Here is a 23,748-nt window from a genome sequence, read left to right as displayed (position 1 = left end):
GTTTTTAGGTTCCCGAAGCAGATGTGAACGCACATCTCGCGTCAATTATGGGCCGCTGGTTTGTGGCCGCGGAGCTTGTTCACGATATGGTTAGCGTCCCAGATGTATTCCATCGTGTTCTGATTAAGCGAATTTGGTGGTTAATACGTCAACGTGCGTTCACTATCGTGCTGTTCAAAGCACTGTAGCACGATTCCACGTGCATTTATCCCACTGGAAAGTGCTGTCGAAGTCGGGGAAGACATCGAGCTTGACTGTATGCAGGTAGTCCACAATAATGGTCACGGAGTCCTAAGCTGTCACGGTGCCTTCGATTACTTCAAATGGTTCAAATGACTCTGAGCACTATGGGACTCAACTTCTGAGGTCATCAGTCCCCTAGAACTTAGAACTACTTAAATCTAACTAACCTAAGGACATCACACACATCCATACCCGAGGCAGGATTCGAACCTGCGACCGTAGCCGTGGGCGGTTCCAGACTGTAGCGCCTAGAACCGCTCGGCCACCCTGGCCGGCCTTCGATTACTATCGCCGCCCCAGGAATGCATAATTGTGCACCCACTGGCCTGTGTGGGTGGCGCGGAACACCTTTCGTGCAGCCGTTCACCTGGATGAGGGTGAATTAGGACACCACCATCGAATTGGTGTAACAACAAACGCAATTCATCCGACTGGGTGAAAAGTTTACGTAGAGCCACGGTCAGTTTCGTGGATCCCGAACCTTATGTCTGCACCATCGTTGTACCAGGTGAGTCAAATAATAACTGATTTCAGTTGTTTATTACAGGCGAACAATGAAAGATAGAAACACATTACGCACGCCACTGGACAGAAGACGGTTCAAATTTTTGTCACAGCTGAGCAGTCGTTACTTTTTAGCAACATGATGACACACCACAAGGGAAATCATTTTGTGTGTCGGACTTGTCAAGTGCAACGTGCATTTCGCCGTCGATTCGTCAAGAAACAGCATCTGCACAAGCAGTTTTATGACTGGTATACAGAATTCTTGGAAGTTTGTCGCATATGCGAAGGGAAAAGGACTGGTCGGCCACTGACGTCTGATGAAAATGATGAGCGTATGCGACATGCGTTCAAACGGAGCCCTCAGAAGTCCACAAGACGGGCAGGCCACGAACTTCGACTTCCTCAAACAACAGTGTTGTGTATTCTGAAACGACGCCTGCATTCGGAGCCTTACAAGTTACTGCAACAACTGCATCCCGGTGACCTAACAGAAGGCACTAATTTTGCATTTCAGTTCTCCAGAATATAGCAGAGGACGCATTTTGAGAACGGCTCGGGCGAATCGACGTTTCATCTATCGGGTAATGTGAACTTCCATAATGTAAGAATTTGAGGATCCCAAGATCCTGGCGTTGTCGTCGAATATCAAAGAGACTATCAGAAACTGTGTGATTTTTGTACTGTTTCTGTTCACAAAGTTTATGGACCTTTCTTTTTCCGGACGAAACTGTGACAGGAATTTCGTATCTGCACATGCTGCAAAATTGGTTGTTTCTTCTACTTCACGAAGATTCCATTGATTTCACTTTTTTGCATAACGTCCCGCATCTCACTATTAACTTCAGATGCGGCGTTATCTTAACAACACCATCCCATAACGTTAGATTGCAAGAGGCGGACAACAAAACCTTGTTCAGTGAGTATAGCCTACCAGGTTACCAGAACTCACACTTTGCTTTATTTTTCTGTGGGGATTCTCTCACCTCTATGACAGTTACTCTTCGAGAGCCGAGAAATCGAATTGTTCAAGCTGTCGATTCATTAAACAGGGACCTGTAGATTCGTGTGAGGAATGAAATGGAGTATCATTTTGATGTATTTCGAGTGTATAACATAGCGTCCATGTAAACATAAAACTTAGGATCTTCCTCCATCCAGTGACATGCGCAATGTGTTTCTACCTTCCATAGTTCGTCTCTAATGAACAATTGAAATCTATTCTTTCTTTTTGAATCACCCTTTACTCTGTCATTAGATCTGTCTTAGATCGCCGTCTGTCTGCCTGCAGAGTCGGTAAACCACCGAGCTCCACTTTATATTAAAAAATTAAATGTCGTATGACGTTGCTGGCTAGAATATCCCATAGAGTGTGTTCATCCACCTTGTGGAAAGAGTGTACTCCCTCAATGCAAACGAGTAGTGAGGCAATAGTGGTGCTGGCTCATTTTTGTTTTTGCAGGTTGCATACATTCTGGGGCAAGCATACATTAAGAGTCAAATCTGCTGTTATGCTGATTGATTTATGTCCCCTTGATGGTTGATTTATGACTCTGGGGATGATCAGTCATTCTGAGAAACCCCCAGCCCTCCCCCTCCTCCTCCCCATCCCTCTAGGAAATCCCTAACACTACCCCTATCCCCCTTGCCAATAGAAGCACACTTTTGATACCAAATTAATTAAATCAATCACTTAATCAATCCCTCCCCCTCTAGGAAATCCTCCAGCCCTCCCCTCCCCCCACTTCCTCCTCCACTCCCTAATCTGGAAATACGTGGGAAAAAGGCTTGGTCTGTACTGAGCTGCAGGAAAAGCAGGACACAGGGTAGGTTATTATCTTTGTTTTTGGTGCATCCCTCGTAGAAATTGGTGGGGGAAGCTTAGCCCCTGCCTCCCCTCCCCTCCCCTCCTCTCCACCTGGCGAAATGGAGGTAAATGCTCAATATGTGCTGAGCTATGGACTGGAAGACTCAAGTATTACCTTGTCCAGCAATCAAATGTCCTACTTACATAATTAACCTACACTGATGCAGATCGGAAGTGTTGCCTTGTTAGAAAATTTTCATGTGTGTGCTCACCTTGACATGCATGGATCGACAGAAATAGTGCACAATGTTGCCACCAGAGGATGTCCCACCCCAACGCTCACCTCCTCCCACCCCACCCCTCGTAGAAAAAACTGGCTGGAAAAATCACTAAGCTGGTGGACTTGAACGAGCCCATGACATGAAATTCATCTAAAATGCAGAGGGGGTAATAATATGCAGTTTACTTATAGAATTCAGTTTGCATTGCCAATTTGTGGGGGTTGGATCTTTTTATTTGTTGAGAAAAGCTCATCATTCTCTGCTGTTTATTTAATTCTGGAAGATGCAGGTCTTTAAAATACACCGAAATGAAGTAATTAAATACAAATAGATAGCTTTTTCCCAATCATGCAAGGAATTCCATAATGAAATCGACATCAATATAACTCACTGCACATAATTACATTGTTAAAAACTCCTGATCATGTCTTCACATATGTGCACACACCATCTGCTGGGCTGTGCCACGTGCCGGTGTCCACTCCAGTGCTCCAAACTGGTGGCGAGGCATGCACACTGTGTCTGCTGGAAGTTGTGGTGTGCCCGGGCTTGAGACACTGCATTGCCCTGCGAGGGACTACCACCATCTACCATTAAGAGCACACCTCCCAGTATTAGCAAGCTGACTGTACAGAGTCTGTCAATCAATACTGAAGTTACTCAATGCTACTCAGAGCCCAAGGATATCTGCTGCCCACGACAGTGGATGCAAGCTACATTTTTTGTGACCATCCCAGTAGCCAAGTCACCCCACAGCCATGGTCCCCTTTATTCATGGTGGAGTCCTTTGCTGGAGAATTCCCACCTCAAGTGGCTACTTTTGGTTGCAGCACCTGCACATTCTGCTTCCAAACACACACCTTCCACACCAGATCAGTGGAAGCAGATGCTCTATGTGGTTGCCCTGCTGTGTAGTTACTGACTGAGTCAGTTCACAATACCACCAGCAGAGGACACTAGGCGAAGCAACCTCCCCACACCTTCTCCTTTCAATCCCCACTTCCCCTTCCCCTCACTGCTCCAGTTACTTTCTATAATACTAAGCATCAGGTGACAGCAACTCTTTGATTCAGAAAGCAGAAACTCCTTAATATTGATACCTGGGAAGTTCCTGTCGAAACACATGCTATCTACCTTCCTCCCTCCCTCCCCCTCTCCCTCTCCCTCCCTCCCTCCCTCCCTCTCCCTCTCTCTCTCTCTCTCTCTCTCTCTCTCTCTCTCTCTCTCTCTCTCTCTCTCTCTCTCTTTCTCTCTCTTTCTCTTGAGTGGCTACTCCCTGCCCAGAGAGCATCTGCCATGTACCACACTAACCCCCTCTTTTGTCCTGAAGGAAGTAGTGGATACCTGGCAAATCCCTTGCTGTGAATAGTCTACTTGCACTACCCTGTCAAATTGATTGACTAATTAATTAAGTCGATACCCTCAGTGTAAGATAGTTTTTCGTTGCTTCCTATTGGAGGATACTAGAACTGTTACATGTGGTGGGAAATTCTGGTATTTATCCCCACAACAGCCAGGTTTGTAAACCCTACTCTCCCCCCTTTCTGAATTATCCTTGCATCCTGCTGGTGGATACTGGCACAGGTTTCAGGTTTCACCTCAACTACATGCAATGTCGTTAAACAATTTGTGGGAGACAGGGAATAGGTTGGAACGATGTGTGCGCTCACAATACCATTGTCAGAAACAATAAATTGATCATTTAGGACTTTGACAATGCAACTGGGTTTTCAATGCACTATTCATAATTCCTAAATTTATTCTCTCAGCTACACCACGATGAAGAATGAGGAGGAGGAGGAAACACCTACCACGTGACAGGATACTGATATCAACAAACCACTCCCACCTTTCTGCTGCAAGACACAGGCTACTTTACTGTATTGAGAAGCAGTAAACACCACACACTTAAACGATGTTCCATTCCAGAGTAGTAGCTGTCACAGATAGACACTAGAGATCACTGAAACACTTGTACATCGTGTGTGCTCCTGTTCTGATGTCCACACGCAGTGCCCCAGGCTAGAGGTGGTGCAGCGCTGGATGCCGCCATGGACGTGCGTCTCAGTGACCATTCCATGTCTGCAGCTGGATTCGGCATGCCAGAGAGGACTGTCCAGCCGTGCATGGCGTCCAGGATTACCAGAGTGGTAAGAATTCAGACGTTATCAATGCATCCATCGCCAACGCTTGTCAGTGAAGGTGTTGAATTTTGTGAAATATCAACGTTTCAGAGCATACTCGTTACACATGATCACCAAGACTGCCCAACACATACTAGTATTATTTCGCTATTCACCCACTCAGAGGGCCACACGATGAGTTGAACCACATCTCCATACCATCCCTGACTGGTTCAGGAGGCTCAGTGGCAGCTTGCACCCTAAGCCAGAAATGTCCATTCATTCTGGATATCTCCACCACGTGCCCACATGTCAGGCAGAGCCATCCTCGGCAACCGACTACATATTTATCAGTGTAATTATAACTAAATATTACGATCATAGCACCAATCTGGTCACATTTGGCAAAGAGCGAGGTATCAGAAATACCTTGTCCTGATGGCCTGGTGACTCTGGCTCTGGAAATATGAATTTCCCTTGCAAATCGATATCCTTCTTAAGAGAGGACATAATTTCCCACGTAAAATCTTTCATCACCCTTACAGCTAGCTATCAGTGGATTGTAATTGCACTTTTCTTCATCAAATCCATACCTCCCTTATGACTGGATGTAGTCATTTTCTTTGCACATGTCAGAACACTGACCACAGTAAAGTACATTCCAACAGCACAATATTCATAAAAAGAGCCGTAATTATTATTTATAGGTGCATAGCATCTGAAAAATTATGGTATGTCCACACTCATACCAGCAGGGTGTCGTTTTACACAGCCTACCACAGCTACACAGCTGCAAACCCCTCCCACAAAATCGTCATTATCACATATTTGTCGAGGAATAAAGGGTGTAATTAAAATTAAAAAGCCCTCACATCTTTTATTTATGTCACAATAGCTGGCGTTTGCCAGAGCAGGAAGAGCTGATACCCCCAGCCAAGTCACAGACTGCTGCCAATTCTCTCAAAATCCTATCACATTCCAACAGCTCTGTCCCATAGTTAGAAGGCTGCCTAGTCCTCCACCATCACTGACTAGGCAGAGAACTATCACAATGAGAAAAATTGCGTACTAACTTACAGGAGGAAATTCACAACTATGCTGAGTGTACATGGACTGCACAAAGAAATTCAGATGCATAACGCTTACAATTCATTGATACTGAATGATAGGCCATAAATATTCCCCTGTACATGTCCTAATCTCCTTCATTGTATTCCTGTGATTACCATGCTAGAACTATGACAGTGAAATTGTGTCAGAATCTCTCTCTCTCTCTCTCTCTCTCTCTCTCTCTCTCTCTCTCTCTCTCTATCTATCTATCTATCTATCTATCTCTTTCTCTCCCCATTTTTTGTAACATCCAGTGGAGTCAAAATACGAATAATAGAAGCTTCGCTAGCATCACCTGTTAGAGAACTCAATAAAATTTTATTGCAACTCTCTCTCACGATATGTCGGAAACAAATACCGTCTGCCTATTGACATTCATCATATGTGGTGAACCTATTGAAAATACATGTATTGGTCCATTGGAGCAGCAGCCAGTGCTCGAAGTCCCTTCCACAGACACGTGTGAAGTTTTTTCCGCACTACTGGAGGAAAACCATAGCTCACAGAGTATCAATCACAATAGAGGGTTCTTGTGTTGTTATTTCATAAGCAGTATGATACTTTGTTGTTCGCCCTAACACATTGATGCAGTGTATGACTACAGTTGTGTACATATCAGTACTTTTTGTTTTTCTACCATGACTCTAAGGTAAACCAAAATTATCTCATTTTGATCTATTGAATCTCACAGAAAGCTGAAAATCATATGATGTAAACTGAGCTACTCCCACAACAAATAGAATGGTTGATATAAAAGACAGAGGTGGTGTTTCTTTTTCACGTAAATGTGTAACACATTTCAATACACAAAGGCGGGAAGAGTTTCGTGGCATTGTGGAGCGTTTCCAAACAGCTATACAAAAGTGATGACTTCTACATTTACTCTCAGTTTCCACAATGATGAGGTGGCAGATACCTCGATGTTCTATTTTCAAAGAGGCCAGAACATTGATTCCTGTTTCAGTGACCTAAAGTGGTAGTCGCGGTGACCACCAAATCTTTGGACATTGCATGTTTTATTTTTATGACTTACAAGACACAACCGCATGTGGAGCAATGGGCTATTCTGCAGGACTTAACCCATCAAGCACAGATAGTATGCACCATCAGTTGTCAATCCCATCAGTGAAGGATTGGAATGATTTTCACACACCGAGGCGAGCATGTAAGTATCCTCATCTCTCCCCATTTCTTGTTGTATTTTCATATATTTTAAGTATTTTTCATCAATTTTCGTAATTTTACCAGGTTTTTCATAATTTAAATGCATTTCACTCAATTACTCGAGATCCAACCCATCACTCTCGATGAATTGTCATGTCAACAAAATGTCTCATCACATCTATATCATGATGTTATCAGCCAATGACATTGCAGCACAGTCCTCAATCTTTCCCACCAATTTCCAGATGGGAAGGGGAGGGGGCAAGAGAGGGAGTGGAAGGCTGGGGGATTTTCCAGAGGGGGATTAATTAATTGATTGATTGAATTAATTAGTCATTAGATTTGATATCAAAAGTGTGCTAGTATTGGTGAGAGGGGGAGGGAGGATTGAGATTTTCCCAGAGGGGTGGGGGAGGGAGAGGAGAAGGAGGGGAGTGGTGGGCGCTTTCTCAGAAGAACTGATTTCCCCAGTGGGTCATAAATCAATCCTTAGGGATCATAAATCAGTTAGCATAACAATAGGTTTGCCCCTCGGTATATGATTACCTCTGAATGTATGGAATCCACATTAACAAAATATGTCAGCACCACCATTGCACTGCTACTCACACGGATACCTTTCCTTGTGACAGGTGTGATGTATGTGTATTTGTGATGTGTAGGTCAATGCAATGGGTGCATTTATAGTGTAGTGGCATATCTGTGTTGTACGATGATGATGAAAGAATGATGAGGCTTCAACCTGAGGCCAGCACATAGCCTACTCCTCTTAAATAGCACCAAGGGGGTCACTGAGCTTAATTTTCCCATGTGACACTGTCTAGATTTTTGGAATTAAATTCAGGACACTGGCGCAAAGACTGGTGATCGGTAAGTTTACTCACTTCCCTTTGCCAGCCAAATACTGTCAGTGTAAAATTCGTCCACAACCAAGATTCGAACCGGCTTATTTCTGAGTTGTGTGCCACATACAGACATTCAACACCTATACGTGCTTTCAACATCCTTCAACGAATTCCATAGATGTGTTTATGACAGTAGCACACCCAACAGACGACCAGCTTCGTCATTTCCGAGATGCTCGTTCCCAGGTGCCAGACCATAATGATCTGCCCTTTGTCATAGTCACTTATGTCAGTATATTCCCCCATTAGCAACTCATGTTATCGCTGGAATGATTTCTGATTCGTTCTGCACCACTTATATACCTACCTTACTGTGTCAAAAGTTCTTGATGCCACCAGGAGGCATTCAGTCTGGCAGTGGGCAGTGGTCACAATTTTTTGGCTCATCAGTGTCTGTTGAATCCTCATGTAATAGACTACACTTGAATCAGAAATGAAACTATATGCTTCTAGACAGCTTTTCAAGTCTCTAACATCTACATTGTATATATGCATTCTGAAGCGATGAATGAAAATTTGCACCAAAGCTGGGATTTGAACTTGTGTCTCCTGTTGCTGCCCGAAGTCCAGGCACAGGCACAGGCACTTCAATCAAATGAAATTATATGGTTCCAGAGACCTTTTCAACAAGTCAGAAATATATATATATGTATACTGGGCAACGGTCTTGCCACAGTGGATACACCGGTTCCCGTGAGAAGTTAAGCGCTGTCACACGTGGTCGGCACTTGGATGGGTGACCATCCAGGCTGCCATGAGTTGTTGCCATTTTTCAGGGTGCACTCAGCCTCATGATGCCAATTGAGGAGCTACTCGACCGAATAGTTTGGCTTCGGTCAAGAATACCATCATAACGACCGGGAGAGCAGTGTGCTGACCCCACGCCCCTCCTATCTGCATTCTCCACTGAGGATGACACGGCGGTCGGATGGTCCCGGTAGTCCACTGGTGGCCTGAAGACGGAGCTTTATATATATATATATATATATATATATGTAAAGCACTCCATCTTCAGGCCACCAGTATGTATCAATGAATGATAATTTCTACCAAGGCCAGGATTCGAGCCCAAGTCTCCTGTTCACTAGGCAGACACGCTAACCACTAGGCCACTCTGGCACAGTGGCTTTGTTTAATGGCACACACTACAGTAGCACGCATCTCTCCTCAATGCAAATTGCCACTCATGCATCAGCCCATTTGGATCAAATGGGCGACTGGATTGAGGAGGGAGGCATGCTATGGTAGTCTGTGCAGTTGTGCAAAGCCACTGTGCCAGTGCGGCATAGTGGTTAGCACAACAGCCTAGTGAGCAAAAGACACAGGTTCGAATCCTGGCTTTGGTAAAATTTTCATTGTTAGCATCAGTCAGCATACATGCATGCAACTAAAGTGTTGGTTGGAGGAAGAATGGGACATTGGAGAGGGAAGATTTCTAATTGTGTTCAGCCCTCCATCACTTGATGCGAATGCCGGGATGCCACAGCTGCTTCCTTCCTCCTCTTTGTCAGACTAGGCCACTGCTCTACCTAACACAGCCTCACTGTCGACGAAGGAAAGAACAAAGATTTTGGTTTAGAGTCTCTCGAGCTGGAAGACTACCTCAGGTGGCGAGTGAAGACGGAAGATATCTGTGATGGCCCAATGGCAACAACAGGCTCGACTCGGTACACACCTCAGTAACTTAGGCACATCAAAATGCTCAGACAGAAAACCCTATCATTTCTGTTTGTTCACTGGTGCAGGAAGTATTGTACGAATTTATATTCGATAATACCAATTTCATAAAAAGATTTTCTTCTGCAACATTTAATAAACAAATTTAAGAATTTGCACACAGCATGTCAGTGTCAATGATTTCTTCTGGTCTTGCTCATTTCAGATTTAGTGTTTCCAGCATTGTGTGTCAGTTCCAGGAACTTCATTTGTGATGAATGAAGACAATTTCTCGTCGAATAGGTTTAGAATTGAAAATTATTTGCTAACACAGTAACAATTTTGTTACTAATTAATTTTCAGTTGCTAGAAAATCTACTCGTCTTACACATTTTTTTAAAGAAAATGGTGGGATTACTTTCATTAGATATCACATACTCCACATAACGTCAAAATATTTCTTTAATTCAAGGAACCTACTAGTTTATAGTAATAGTGTGCAGGTATTCTCAAATTGTGTAATAACTTAGTACATTTATGATAACAGTAACAAATAAATTACTTTTATATGCTCTGTACAATTCATATGGAAAACAGTACAATAATTACTTTTAATGGAGACTAGCCATTGAGATCACTGTTACATGTAAAAGTCTTTGGAATATTGTTTCAGTGCACTTCTTGAAAATATACAATACCGTGTTGTTAAGTCTTGAAATTATTCAGATGCTACTTTCAAGAGGTTACAATACGAAACAGTTATATACATTTTTTTTTTTTTTTACAAAGACACAATCTGAATGGAAACAGGACGCAGATACGTTGACATGCTTACTAACTGCTTATATTAAGGCTCTGCCATTTTCTGTTAGCCGTTCGGTTTTACAGGTAGCGTTCTTACTACACATAAAAATAAAGTCTTTGATTAACGTGCTTCTGTACACTATCTGATACAGTTCAGTTGTTCTCCGCACGAAATGTTTTTCGTTGGATTTTAGATCTTTGGGAAATCATGAGAAAGTAAGAATTTGGCTTCTGCATTTATCATATGGCCTATTCAATTACGACTATTGTATATATTTTATGTTTTAGACATCGCAGATGGTGTTAATACTTATATCGGTAGACCAGTCTACTGTCACAATTGTCATAAATGTTAAATGTTTCAAATCGCATACTGAGTTCAGTTCTGCTGCTAACAGATACATAGACAAAGAAATGAATGTGTTTCACTCACAGTGAAAGGTTCAGAACCAATATTCAATTCAGGAAATCTTCAGACATTATAAAATATTATTTGTAATGGTTAAACGTATTCTGCATATCTACATCACATGTTTAAAAATTTGAAGATCAGGGTATATTTCTATTTTCGACTCATAAGAGAGTTAAATTCTTTTTCAATAAATTTTAATTTTGAATAGTGTGACCATCCCCCTTTATTGTTTCTGACCTTACACTACTTATTGCACGTCTTGTTGATATCACATAAACAACCTTCCTATCAGTTTTCGACGTCTTTGATTGCCTAGCATGTGTTCGTGCAGTGCTTTACCATACGTCAGGATAATTTCAAGTTATGGTGGTTCAACTAATCAGCTATGTGAACTCGATGCAATACAATAATATAAAAGGGTAAGTCTTTCATCCTTGAAAGGCAAGTGTCATATTAATTCACGTTAGAATACATTGGAAACAAGTTGTACTATTTGTCTTTTACGTCTTGCGGAGGATGGGAGTAGTAGTGCTATTGATCAAGTATGGGTTTCCTTACAAACTCCGCTCTCATGCAACGCGCACTACCATTTACATGGGACTAGATAGTCCAGGGTACACTTCTTGTCATTTCCAGGAACATGATCCCCTACATTACAGTGTTTCTTCCGTATCTGTAAATCGGTCCACAACAGAATAGTTTCATGTTTCTGACAACCATTTGGAGTACTTCATCTCATTAAGAAATAAGTGAAAGAGGAACTTAATATACTTCTCCGATTTGCTAAGTCGTCCACACAAAAAGTACATAATGTATGTGTTTATAGAACGAGAAAAGGAACGTTTCTTTGAGCTTCTAAAGGAATAGTGAAGTGTAGAAAGTTGTATTTAACATATACGTTCAAATATTTGGAGCGCATTTTGTCTGTATGACGAAAGTGATGGAAATAGTTGGGCGAAGTCCTTAATAAGCGCATCACATTAATTACTGACGCACAAGGAATGAGGTTATTCAGATCTCTTGTTATGTGGAAGGCAACAGCCTGGCTTGGAAACGCAATTTCTAGTAACATGGAAGAAGCTTTTAGGATAGTGCACTTAACACTGAGTTGTACCACACTGGGTCATGAGAATTCTGCCCCGTAGCCCATGACCTGTGTAAACTGTCTACAAATAGAAGCAGCACACACTATCGCTAAGATTCCAATTGCCTTAAATGCGAGAGTATTACAAATGACTGGAGCAGTTTTTCCATTGTACTGCAACTATATTTTTGACAATATTATATAGTCATTTTCCATTATAGAGAAACTTATAAAGCTTTCTTTGTTGTAACACTTTCCGCTTTCTTCCATCAGAGTGCAGCAGTAATCAGTTAGAAAAGATAGCGACTGGCATTTAGAAAGCTTACGTTGTACACAAATTTCATTTGCATTATTCTATTACTATAGTGCAACTACAATGCTTAAAGATATTGGACGAAGGTACAACCTAGTTGAACTCTATTCTGCGATGGTATGGACAGTTTGCAGACGCAGAATACCTCTCATAGCGGAAATCAGGACGGCCGTTTTATTTTAATGTTTTTCGCGTTTGTGAATGCTATCAGTCCTTTGGCTGAAGAACGGCTTGATTGTACCACCCATAAGGGGCGTGGGGATGAAGCAACAATAAAGGGAAAAATGTGTTTAATAATGCCTTCGCCAAAAGGAAATGGACATGTTACGTCGACGTCGACTTCATTAGAGACTTGAAATCTGCAAAATGTGCACGGAGAAACGCATTGAGTATCTTTGTACGGAAAAAAAGTAGCTCATGCACATTGGTGAAATCATTTCAGTTATTTCTGAAAGTTGTCTACAAAACTGTCAAAAAAAATCTTGTAGCTGCTTTTAGGGGGAATTGGACACTTATTTTCTTTACGTTGAGATAGTTACTTTTTTTCCTAAGAAGGTATTAGACATTCAGTTGAAGCAGGCCACACAGAGTTAAAGACCAAGGCACGGCTGTAAGCCACAAGCGCTCTCTAAAAACCAGTTATTTGTAGTAATGTGCTCAAGCGTATTCTTCATGCCATAAACATTGTACGACATTCCCGTACGCATACTCCTATGTGTTTCTGTAATTGGAAATGTACGATTGTCCGAAACAGTTAAGTGACTTGCAATAAAATATAAATTTTACCTTTAAGTAGTCGCGGTGTTTAATCCTGTTAGATCGTCTTTCGTATTTACATTACAGCTGGTGCACCCAAACGCACAATATAGTTACATTATGTTGATTTCAAATCTGTTGAACCGCACGACAGCCAGAGACATGAAATCGTCTGTCGATGTTTTCTTCTCGGCGCTCGCTACAATAGAAAAGTTGGGAAAAACGTAGTTTAAGGAGATATGTCTCGTTTCAAACTTATCGAATTCCTGGACAACCTCACATTTGTGGTGGCAGCCGAATTATGACATAAATTTTGTTATTTGTCTGAGTTTCGTTTCTGTTCACTCACGAGAAGGCATGTAAAATAATTGTGTATAATGTAAGATTGTAGTTTTCAGAAAGAAACGTTTTTCAGCACACTGTCTCTAGTGTGAGAGCCCACAGATTTCCCAATACATGTTATTTAATCCGCATGCCTACACTGGCTAACCACCTTAGTAACTCATAAGATTATTTTACTGTTTGCAATCTTAATATTCTGCTACTGTCAAAACGTCCTGAGAGATTCTATTTAAACTGAAAGTCTGGCACCTAATTGAGAGAACTGATATTTGTTCATATTTGGAAAAGGAAAGAGAAAAAAGCAGTGTTTGTTTCTTAATAAATAGCAAATTGAAGTTTTTATTGTTTCGTTGCCATTCATTCTTCTTCATCTCTCGTGTTCGACGCGCAAGTCGCCGAAGTGGCGTCAAATCGAAAGACTTGCACCTGGCGAACGGTCTACCCGACGAGGCCCTAGCCACACGACTTTTTTATCCCTTTTTCTTGGTAACTACGATCAGTCCAGAATCCGAACTACAACAATAACGCAAGGCAAAATGCTCCAATGTCAATCGATGCTTCCCTCGTTCGACATGAAACCATTTCACTTTATTTCAGTTTTAATTTCGTCAGCTCACGTTACACGGAATAACTGAACTGACTTGTTTGTGGCCGTAAACTCTGCATCTTAAGACATTTGCACCTAAATATTTGTATTCTCCCGCATGAAGGGATTGGCTTTTCTGTGCGAGGGAAACATTCCTCAGCTTAGCAGGAGTTGCAGTCACGTGAAGTTCAACTTCATGCAACGAAGAGCTGTTGCGTTGTGTAGATTCTCTTCGATTCGTAGGCAGCGACGCTCGGTGTCGGGATCAGACTCGTAGGGTATACACACCCAGATTGCTGCATTTCGCGCGAAGTGTAAATTGTCCTCAGTTATCTCGCGACGCAACTCGTGGCACCAGTCACACGCGAGTGGCACTCCTCGGAGATGATGATGTTTCGTTAGCGGCCGCTCCTCGGAGAGAAACTAGTTCCATGAGACGTGGTCGCGCTACAGTTGGCAGCCGTGCACGTAGGTGACGTTGCGGAAGATGGCGGCGGCCGTGGTGAGGAAGGCGGGCGGCTGGTAGGGGCAGCAGGCTGCCGGCTCTGCGGGCGCATGCGCAGACAGCAGCTCCTTCTCCACCGACGCCTGCTGCCGCAGCTGCTCCAGGCGCAGCTGGTTTTGCCGCTTCCACTTAGTCCTGCAACACAAACCCGAGCTATCATTCCTACTGATCATAGATGAAATAACGCGTGTATCATCAACAGTTTACTTCGACCAAACTGCTATGCCACTTAATGAGGACAAGGCCAAACCTCGGTCGAATAAACCCCAGTCACTACAATGACAATGGATCGTTTCCTTACATTCAAAGCTAACCGTGAAGAAACGAAGCTCAGCGTATCTATACGGAACAACACATCTGCAGACTTACAGGAACCACCTGTGGCGCTAAACCGAGCTTCGACCATCTGCTTTGGTACTAAACTAAGGCGACGAAGTCACGGAATAGCGATGTAGCGATGTGGACATCTGCAGATGGCGTTAGTATTGCATACACGAGATATAAAAGGGCAGTGGTGGAGTTGTCATTTGTACCAAGGTGATTCATGTGAAAAGGTTCCCGACGCAGTTAAGGTCACATGACGGGAATTAATAAGACTCAGAACGCATTGGTAGTTGGAGCTAAACCAATGGGACATTCCATTTCACAAATCGTTAGGGAATCCTATATTCCGAGATCCACAGTGTCAAGAGTGTGCCGAGGATACAAAATTTCAGGCATTATCTGTCACCGTGGACAATGCAGAGGCTGACGACCTTCACTCGAGGACCGAGAGCAGTGGCGCTTGCGTAGAGGTGTCAATGCTAACAGTCAAATGGCTCAAATGGCTCTGAGCACTATGGGACTTAACTTCTGAGGTCATCAGTCCCCTAGAACTTAGAACTACTTAAACCTAGCTACCCTAAGGACATCACACACATCCATGCCCGAGGCAGGATTCGAACCTGCGACCGTAGCGGTCACGCGGTTCCAGACTGTAGCGCCTAGAACAAATCCAGTCGTGGAAGACGCAAACCATGTGAGAAGCGCCCCGTCGGCTTGGAACACATCATCACATTGTACGATTGGATGGACCTGATCAGTTAAAGCGGTGACGTAATCCTTGACAATAATGCGATTTTGCAGGGGAACTATGGGGCCCATGGAATACCACGTTATGACTTCCCAAATCATCATTTTACGCAACTAACGTACTATTTCGTCACATCGGCAGTCTTCAAAAACAACTGCTGAAAATGATGAACAAAAGTCTAGACAACAAGACTGGTCTTTGCAGTGGACAGAGATGTAATCGGCGCTTGTCGCTACCAACAGCTACTGCAACGTTTAGCTTCACCGCGCTGGCGTTCGCAGAAATGAAAAACCAGGGAAGTCGATACGAAGTTTTTCGGACAAATCCGACCCATGGGACACCTTTTATTGCGCCACTTATATGCAGTTACCATTGTTAGCACAGTGGTGAACGTACGTATTTTTCCTTTCAATTCTTGCTCTAAGGGGAATAGGCAGGCTGCTAGTTTGTCGATTACAGGATATATAATAATAAATCAATACTTACATATACAACTCTAAAACCGGCAGTATATTTACAAGTTGAAGTCGATATTTTTATGGGCCGGTACGTAGACCCTCTGCCATCAATGGTTGATATGTCGATAATTTTTCTCGATATATGAAAGCCAATGACGAAATTATGTTAAATAACGATATATCGGACTCCCTACATTTTTAAAAATACCAGAGTCCTACTGCGAAGTAGCCCTAAGCGCCTACAGGTAGGCAACTGCTTGACACACCTCAAATGTCAGTCGCCTGCCTACTTGACTGACAGTTCTCATCTCGATTTTATCTTTGGTTTGAGTTATTTATCCGACTGTTTCTGCGACGCATGCACAACATACTACGTAGTATAGCTTTGAATGACGAGGTTTTATCGTGGCAGCGAATGAATATGCCCGCTGGGATACACCGAACGCAGTCACCGACTCGCCCTGAACATGGCTGCAGAGTTCACATACGAACTGTCACGACGGGAAGCGTTAATGTCGCGGATGCAAGTACGTAAAATGACGGAAGACGATTTCTTTCTTCTGTGTGCGGGGTTTTTACGCCTGAGCTTTCTCGTTCGTGCCGTCATTATGAAAGCAGTGTTCGTGGTTCTTACGTGATTAGTCAAAGTATCCTGCATTTCAGGTCTCCACCCAAGCTATAACAAATGTTAATTCAATACTTGTTTCCATCTTGTTTCTTGACGATTCTCTCTCGCCCCACAAATCACCAACATTTGCGTAAGCAAACTCCCTAATACAGTTTCGTACAACTTTGGAGGCAGCATGGCAATACGCTTTCGATGCGCATCTCATTGACGGTTTCCACTCCTCTGACTGGTGTCCAAATCTCTGGAGATTACAGGCCACTCTGGTGATACTATCAACGACAGCGTCAGATTTAGGGAACAGTCTTATATCAGTGATACAGTTTAAAAGGCATTGCAGTGAAAACTGTCTCCACGGTGATGCTGCCTGTCTGACAAAATGTGTATTAGGTTGTATCTAACTATTGTACTCACCAGTTTGTCAGACTGTTGAGAATTCTGCATCGAGTGACTGAAGTTTGTTTTGTGCCCTGACGAGGTAAATATTTCTTTTTCAAGCTAAGCATCTGTACTCTTATAGGTATTTAAATTCTATTTATAATTTATATAGCAGATAACTATACTTATTCAGTGATAGAACAGCGTAGAAACATTTAAAATCGCCATAGTCCCTCTGCAGTGAAAGGTAAGTTAGAAAAGTATAGCGCCGTTTTCTAAATTGCACTATCACTTTTCTTATATATTGTACCGCTACAGTTTAAAACAGTGTTCAGTATACATGCTTCAACTACTGATTTGTTCTAATAAATGACTTAATAATTATGCTGCTATAAGACTTGACAATAGTGAAAATATAAATATAGGAGGCACATTTATGGCTCATCTTTCGAAGATTGAATTTCGCACGTTTTGCTATTTCATTTCATTTAACCACGAAAGAGAATAGATTACACCTGATCTGTAATTACAGTTTTCACATCTTGTCTTACTACAATTCATGTGCTGAATCATTCTATCGACACACGTAATCATAAGACATGTTAATTGGCAATCACGTAATGAGAAACAAGAGATTTATTCTTTTTTTTTATCAGAATAACAAAGTGTTACTTTACTTACCAGAGCCCCAGTGAAGTAGTAAAAGTGGTTTAGTAATTATAAATAAGAATAGTATAAAGTTGTCACATTTTTCAACATTGCAAATTTTTCACATGATGACACCTACAAAATATGGTTTCTGATCCCGAAAAAGACATGGAGATGGGTATTGATATTTCAGAAATATTCCAACAGAATAAGGAAAAAGAAGCAGAGCAACATCATTTACTGTTGAGATCGCTGATAGTCCTTACAAGAGGCCATCCTTGACAAAAAATCTGAAGAAAAAAAAAACAAAAGTACCGACTACCGTTTTGTGGCAGTTTGGGCATTTATGTGGTTATGTTTGGAAGTTATTTGCGTGTGAATTTTCTGGTCGTACTTCAAACTCCACGTGACGTGTTTCGTGAACATCACGGAACACTTGGGTGAGCACTTCTTTATAAGACGACTTGATGTAGTATCTCGCAAACAGCTGTGGGTCAGTAACTCTATAGAACGGGTCGGGCTGGTAAACTTCTGGCTGCCTTAGTGTGTACAACCTGTCGTAAAAACGGTGACTAATGTACAACAATAACACTTTGATAGTAAATGTGGACTTGATAGCCATTTACAACATATTCTGCAGGCAATAAAACCTAAGAAGTTGAACTTTACAACATTTTCAAACAAGTTATTAAAGAGATCTTCACAGATTCAGTAATACTGTCAGATTGTCAATATATTGACCGTCTGAGGGCGCGTATTGACGTATTGTCAACCGTAGAAATGTTAATGAGCAGTATTGATGGGCTTCAAAATATTCTCAGTATTGTCAATATGTACTGAACGTTTGAGGTCAAATATTGACTGTTTGACAATATTCCCCATTAAGATTGTGACAGAGCTTCAGGAATCAACCACGCGGAGTTAGTGTGCACTACTTATTTTTTCAATTCGCCGTTGTGTAAATCACACCTTAGATTCAATTCTTAAGGAGTCTTTTAACACAAAATAATTTTAATAGGCCTATTCGAGGGTAATCATTGTATATGCCACTTTAGAATGGTTAACGAAGGATTCACTATGACGTTGCTTACTGCATTAATTTTAAAATATAGTATAGATTGTTGTATCACTTAGCAGTTTTGGAAAACGCACCCATTTCGAAAAATACGTCACATATCTGCAGTGACTAGTAAGAGGTCTGGGAAGTGAGTGTCAATTTCACCAAATTATCACAAAGCGTAAAAAAGAAATGTTTGACGTTAATTTCCTGAACAGGTCCTTGCTAGGTTTCCATACAATTTTTTGCAGATATTACAGAACTAAACGTCTGGGAAGTGAGTGTCAATTTCACCAAATTATCACAAAGCGTAAAAAAGAAATGTTTGACGTTAATTTCCTGAACAGGTCCTTGCTAGGTTTCCATACAATTTTTTGCAGATATTACAGAACTAAACGTCGAGCACTAGAATGACATGTCTGTCGCCAGACACCTTTAAGTTACTCCTAATATCTTGTCGAATGCGATTTCCTCTCTCATTAAAGTGCTTTCCTATTTTATCTCGTATCAACAGTAATAACTTGTCGTACGATGCAGAACCATCGGAGAATAATATATAAAATCTTTTGTGGGCCGTGATTCTGATATCAGTGAATAAGTTAACATGTGACCACTGGCTCCTTTTTTTCAGCCAATCTCTGACCCATTTCCTCATTTTCGTTGTTTTCCGTTGCTTGCAAGCTATAGTTCACGTAAGTGCAGCACACGGTTCCTTTTGGGTCTTCGACATCGTAACCTTGTACAATCATTCTTTCAGCTGACCATTTTTGTCAGTGTTATTGATAGTCTCAGGTCGCTTCAATATATTGAAGGTTTGACAATCTAGTGTTGTCAATAAATAGTGAATGTGTGCAGGCCCCTTTAGAATTCCGAACCGCCGATATTTTTACGATCTGTCAGATGCTGCCTCCAAGTCTGAGTTACGCTGGGTAGCTATTTAACCGAATTTCCCTGAACGCTGCTTTTGCAGGCTGAGGCAGTACCTATCAACGGAGAACGAAGGAGCGGACAACAACAAGCCTATTGCGGTAGGTGAACTGAAAGTTAGGGATGAGAAGTTATTATCCTTGTGGAAGATTCCATCGCTGTCGGGGAAGAACTGAAGCATGCAGGGATTAACACTCGTGTAGTAAGCAGCTGTCATGGTGACTTCGATTACTACCATAGGTGCATGGAAACGTTGGTGAATGTCCCCCATTGCATAATACTGCCCAGACCGGCTTGTGTCTGTGGTGCAGTTCATGTTTGCATGTTTGAATCCTGGAGCATCGACTTGCTGTAACAAGAAACGTGATTATCAGCCAATTTTCCCTCCATCTACGGTCGAATCTCGATGATACCGTGCCCATTGACGAGGTCGTTGTGTCAGCATGGGAAAATGTAGGTGGTCACCTGCTGCAAGGCCGCATTTTAACAATGCCCACTGAACGATGTGCTCCGAAGCACTTGCACCCGCGCCAGAATTGTTCCCTGTCGTCCGATCGCGCCCTACCGTACTTTACAGAGCGGGGCAGCCTCTGCGATGTGGCGTGGTAGTGCAATAACTTGTCGCCCACTCACAGTTTCGTCGTCCTTCAACAACTTTCCAAATATGCTCACACCACTATCGTGCGAACAGCCCACCATCATCCCCATTTCCGGGATGCTCGTTCCTAAGATCCAGGCAACAACAAATTGCCCTTTATCAAAGTCGCTTATGTAGATGAATTTGTCCATTTGAGTCCCGTATGGTTGGCATAATTATTCCGCTTATATTCTTTTCTTAGCACGCCACCTGTCCGTAACGGTACCACGCAGCATATCGTCTCTCGGTGGGAAGTGGTCGTAATTTTTTGAGTTATCAGTGTACGTAGGCGGCAGGTCCGGATTTAATCCCAGTTCGGTTTTATAAAGAGTACTCTATGGTTTTGGCCCCTTACTTAGCTTGAATTTATCGCGAATCTCTCGCTCAGTGCAAAGTTCCAAGCGACTGGAAAAAAGCGCAGGTGACTACTGTATGTAACAATGGTGAAAGAACGAGTTCACAAAATTACATTTCTGTAGTTCCATCTTGCATAAATGGAGAAGGACTGCGGCTGGTCGAAGACTTGAAGAAAATAAATACCGACAGCCGTAATTTTATTAATTGTTTTATTGGCTACCCGTTTCGATGCCTTATTGGCACCATCTTCCGGCCTCTACACACATGGCTAGATAAGTAAGCTAAACGTCCACGCTATTATAGGAACATTAATTTCTGCTGGCTTCCATACATTTCTGACACTTCTCTGTAGATGTGGACTGTCCACACCTCTAGTCCAATAGAATAATTAATAAAATTACGGTTGTCTGTATTTATTTTCTTCGAGCCACTATGTTACAGAAAAATCTCCCTAACATCGGTATTCTGCAGAATCTTTGAACAAAATGGTTCAAATGGCTCTGAGCACTATGGGACTTAACTTCTAAGGTCATCAGTCCCCTAGAACTTAGAACTACTTAAACCTAACTAACCTAAGGACATCACACACATCCATGCCCGAGGCAGGATTCGAATCTGCGACCGTAGCGGTCGCGCGGTTCCAGACTGTAGCGCCTAGAACCGGTCGGCCACCCCGGCCGGCAATCTTTGAACATATTCTCATTTCGAATATAATAAATTTTCTGAAGACCGAGAAGATTGTGTCCCCGAATCAGCACGGTTTTAGAAAGCATGCGAAGCTCAGTTAGCTATTTTCTTACTTTATATACTGCGAGCGAACTATGAATGAGGGGTAACGGGCAGAGGTTTCCGGAAAGTATTTGATGCGCTGCCCCACTGTTGACTGTTAACGAAGGTACGAGAATATAGGATACGTTCCCAGATGTGCGAGTGACACGATGACTTGTTAAGTAATAGAATTGAGTGTATTGTTCTCGACAGCGAGTGCTCATGAGAGCCAAGGGTGTCGTCAACGATCAGGCGGACGGGCTGGGCAGCAATCTGCAATCGTTTGCTGACGGTTCTGTGGAGTACGGTATGGTGTCAAAGTTGAATCACTGTGTGAGGATACAAGATGATTTAGACAAAATTTACAGTTGGCGTGATGAATGACAGCTAGCGCTAAACGTAGAAAAATGTAAGTTAATGCGGATGAGTAGGAAAAACAAAACCATCATGTTCGAATACAGCATTAGTAGCGTCATGCTTGATACACACACGTCGTTTAAAGATCTGGGCGTAACGTTGCAAAGGGGTATGAAATGCAACGAGTGTGTGAGGGTTGTGGTGGGAAGGCGAATAGTCGACTCCGGTTTACTGGAAGAATTCTGGGAAGTGTAGTTTATCTGCAAAGGAGATCGCATACAGTACGCTGGTGCGACCTATTCTTGAGTATTGCTCGACGATCCACCCTAGGTCGGATTAAAGTAATAATTCGACACAATTCAAAGGCGGGATACCAGATTCGTTACCAGAAGTTGTGAACAACACCCAAGTGTTACGAAGATGCTTCGGGAACCGAAAAAGTTATCCCTGGAGGGAAGACGATGTTATTTTCGAGGAATAAAACTGAGAAAATTTAGAGAAGCTGACTACAGATCAATTCTACTGCCACCACCACGAAGATAAGATACGAGAAATTAGGGCTCATACGGAAGCATATAGATAGGGTTTTTTCCTCGCGCTATTTACGAGTGGAATAGGAAATTAAAAGACTAGTAGTTACTGTAAAGTGTCTTCCGGAGTATATATGTAGGTGTAGTGACTTCTTTACGACAAAGTGTACTAGGCGTGATAAAAAAGTAACAAGGAATTTTCTAATTTCGCGGGTTTTATATATCCGATTTTCAATTTTTTTTTACATTGGTGGTAAGCATGTTCCCGATGAATGTTTGCACTTTCGGCTGCTCGGCGAATTTTTACTTTCTAAAAAGATGTATCAAAGAATTTGCATTAAATTTTACTTGAAAACTGGAATAAAGTGAAGCAGCTCATTCATTCGAAATGTTGATTATGGATTTTAGCGAATCTGTTACGAGTAAGACAAGAGTTTACAAGTGGTATAAACATTTCAAAGAGGGTAGAGAAGACGTTTTAGACCACGACCGCCCTGTCCCCTCCCCCCCCCCCCCCCCACATTAAACATTAATTACTGACGAAAATATGGTAGAAGTAAAGAAAATGGTTCTCCAAAATCTCCAAATGAGCGTCAGAGAGGTTGCTCATGACGTCGGCATATCCTTTGGCTGAGGTCACGCACTTTTTTCGGATGATTTGGGCATGAAAATTGTAGCAGCAAAGTTTATTCCGAAATTGTTGAAGATCTACCAAAAACGACGTCGTGTAGACGTCGCTCAGGAATAGCTGAATGAAGTGGACAACGATCCGTAACTTCTAAAAAAAGATTATGACAGGTGACGAAACGTGGATATACGCATATGACATCAAAACCGAGGCCTAATCGTCCCGACCGAAAAAGCTTTGACAAGTTCGATCACACGTGAAGGGACTTCTCACTGTTTTCTTCCATTGCAACGGGATAGTGCTTCACGAGTTCCTGTCTTATGGTTTTACAGTCCATAAGGAATACTACCTGGAAGTCACGCAGCATTTCTGTGAAACAATCCGAAGAAAGTGACTAGAACTGTGGCAAAACCAGTTGTGGAAACTGCATCACGATCATGCTACCGCTAACACCTCGACGCTTTTTCCCGATTTTTTGGCAAAAAACAACCTTTACGTTGCCTCAGCCACCGTATTCGAGGGACATGACCCCCTGTGCCTTCTTTTTATTCCCGAGGTTGAAGAGAACAGTGCAAGGACGTCGTTTTACCACCGTTGACGAGATAAAAACGGAACCACTGAACGAGTTCCGACATTTGTAAAAGCGCTGGCACGGGAATATCATATCTTAGGGGGATCACTTTGAAAGGGACGAAGATGATATTGATGCGT

General features: G+C 42.3%; 1 protein-coding gene across 1 annotated transcript in view; it reads right to left on the bottom strand.

The window, feature by feature from the left end:
* Nucleotides 1-14,537: 14,537 nt before the first annotated feature.
* LOC124722783 (barH-like 1 homeobox protein) overlaps nucleotides 14,538-23,748 on the bottom strand; it is a 103,772-nt gene continuing 94,561 nt past the window's right edge. Inside the window, exon 4 of the mRNA XM_047247917.1 lies at nucleotides 14,538-14,730. Coding sequence (XP_047103873.1) covers nucleotides 14,538-14,730 — 193 coding nt within the window. The remainder of the gene's footprint in view (nucleotides 14,731-23,748) is intronic.

The sequence above is a fragment of the Schistocerca piceifrons genome, chromosome X (assembly GCF_021461385.2).
Source record: "Schistocerca piceifrons isolate TAMUIC-IGC-003096 chromosome X, iqSchPice1.1, whole genome shotgun sequence".
In the NCBI taxonomy this organism is placed as follows: domain Eukaryota; kingdom Metazoa; phylum Arthropoda; class Insecta; order Orthoptera; family Acrididae; genus Schistocerca; species Schistocerca piceifrons.
This window is presented reverse-complemented; position numbering and strand designations above follow the sequence as displayed.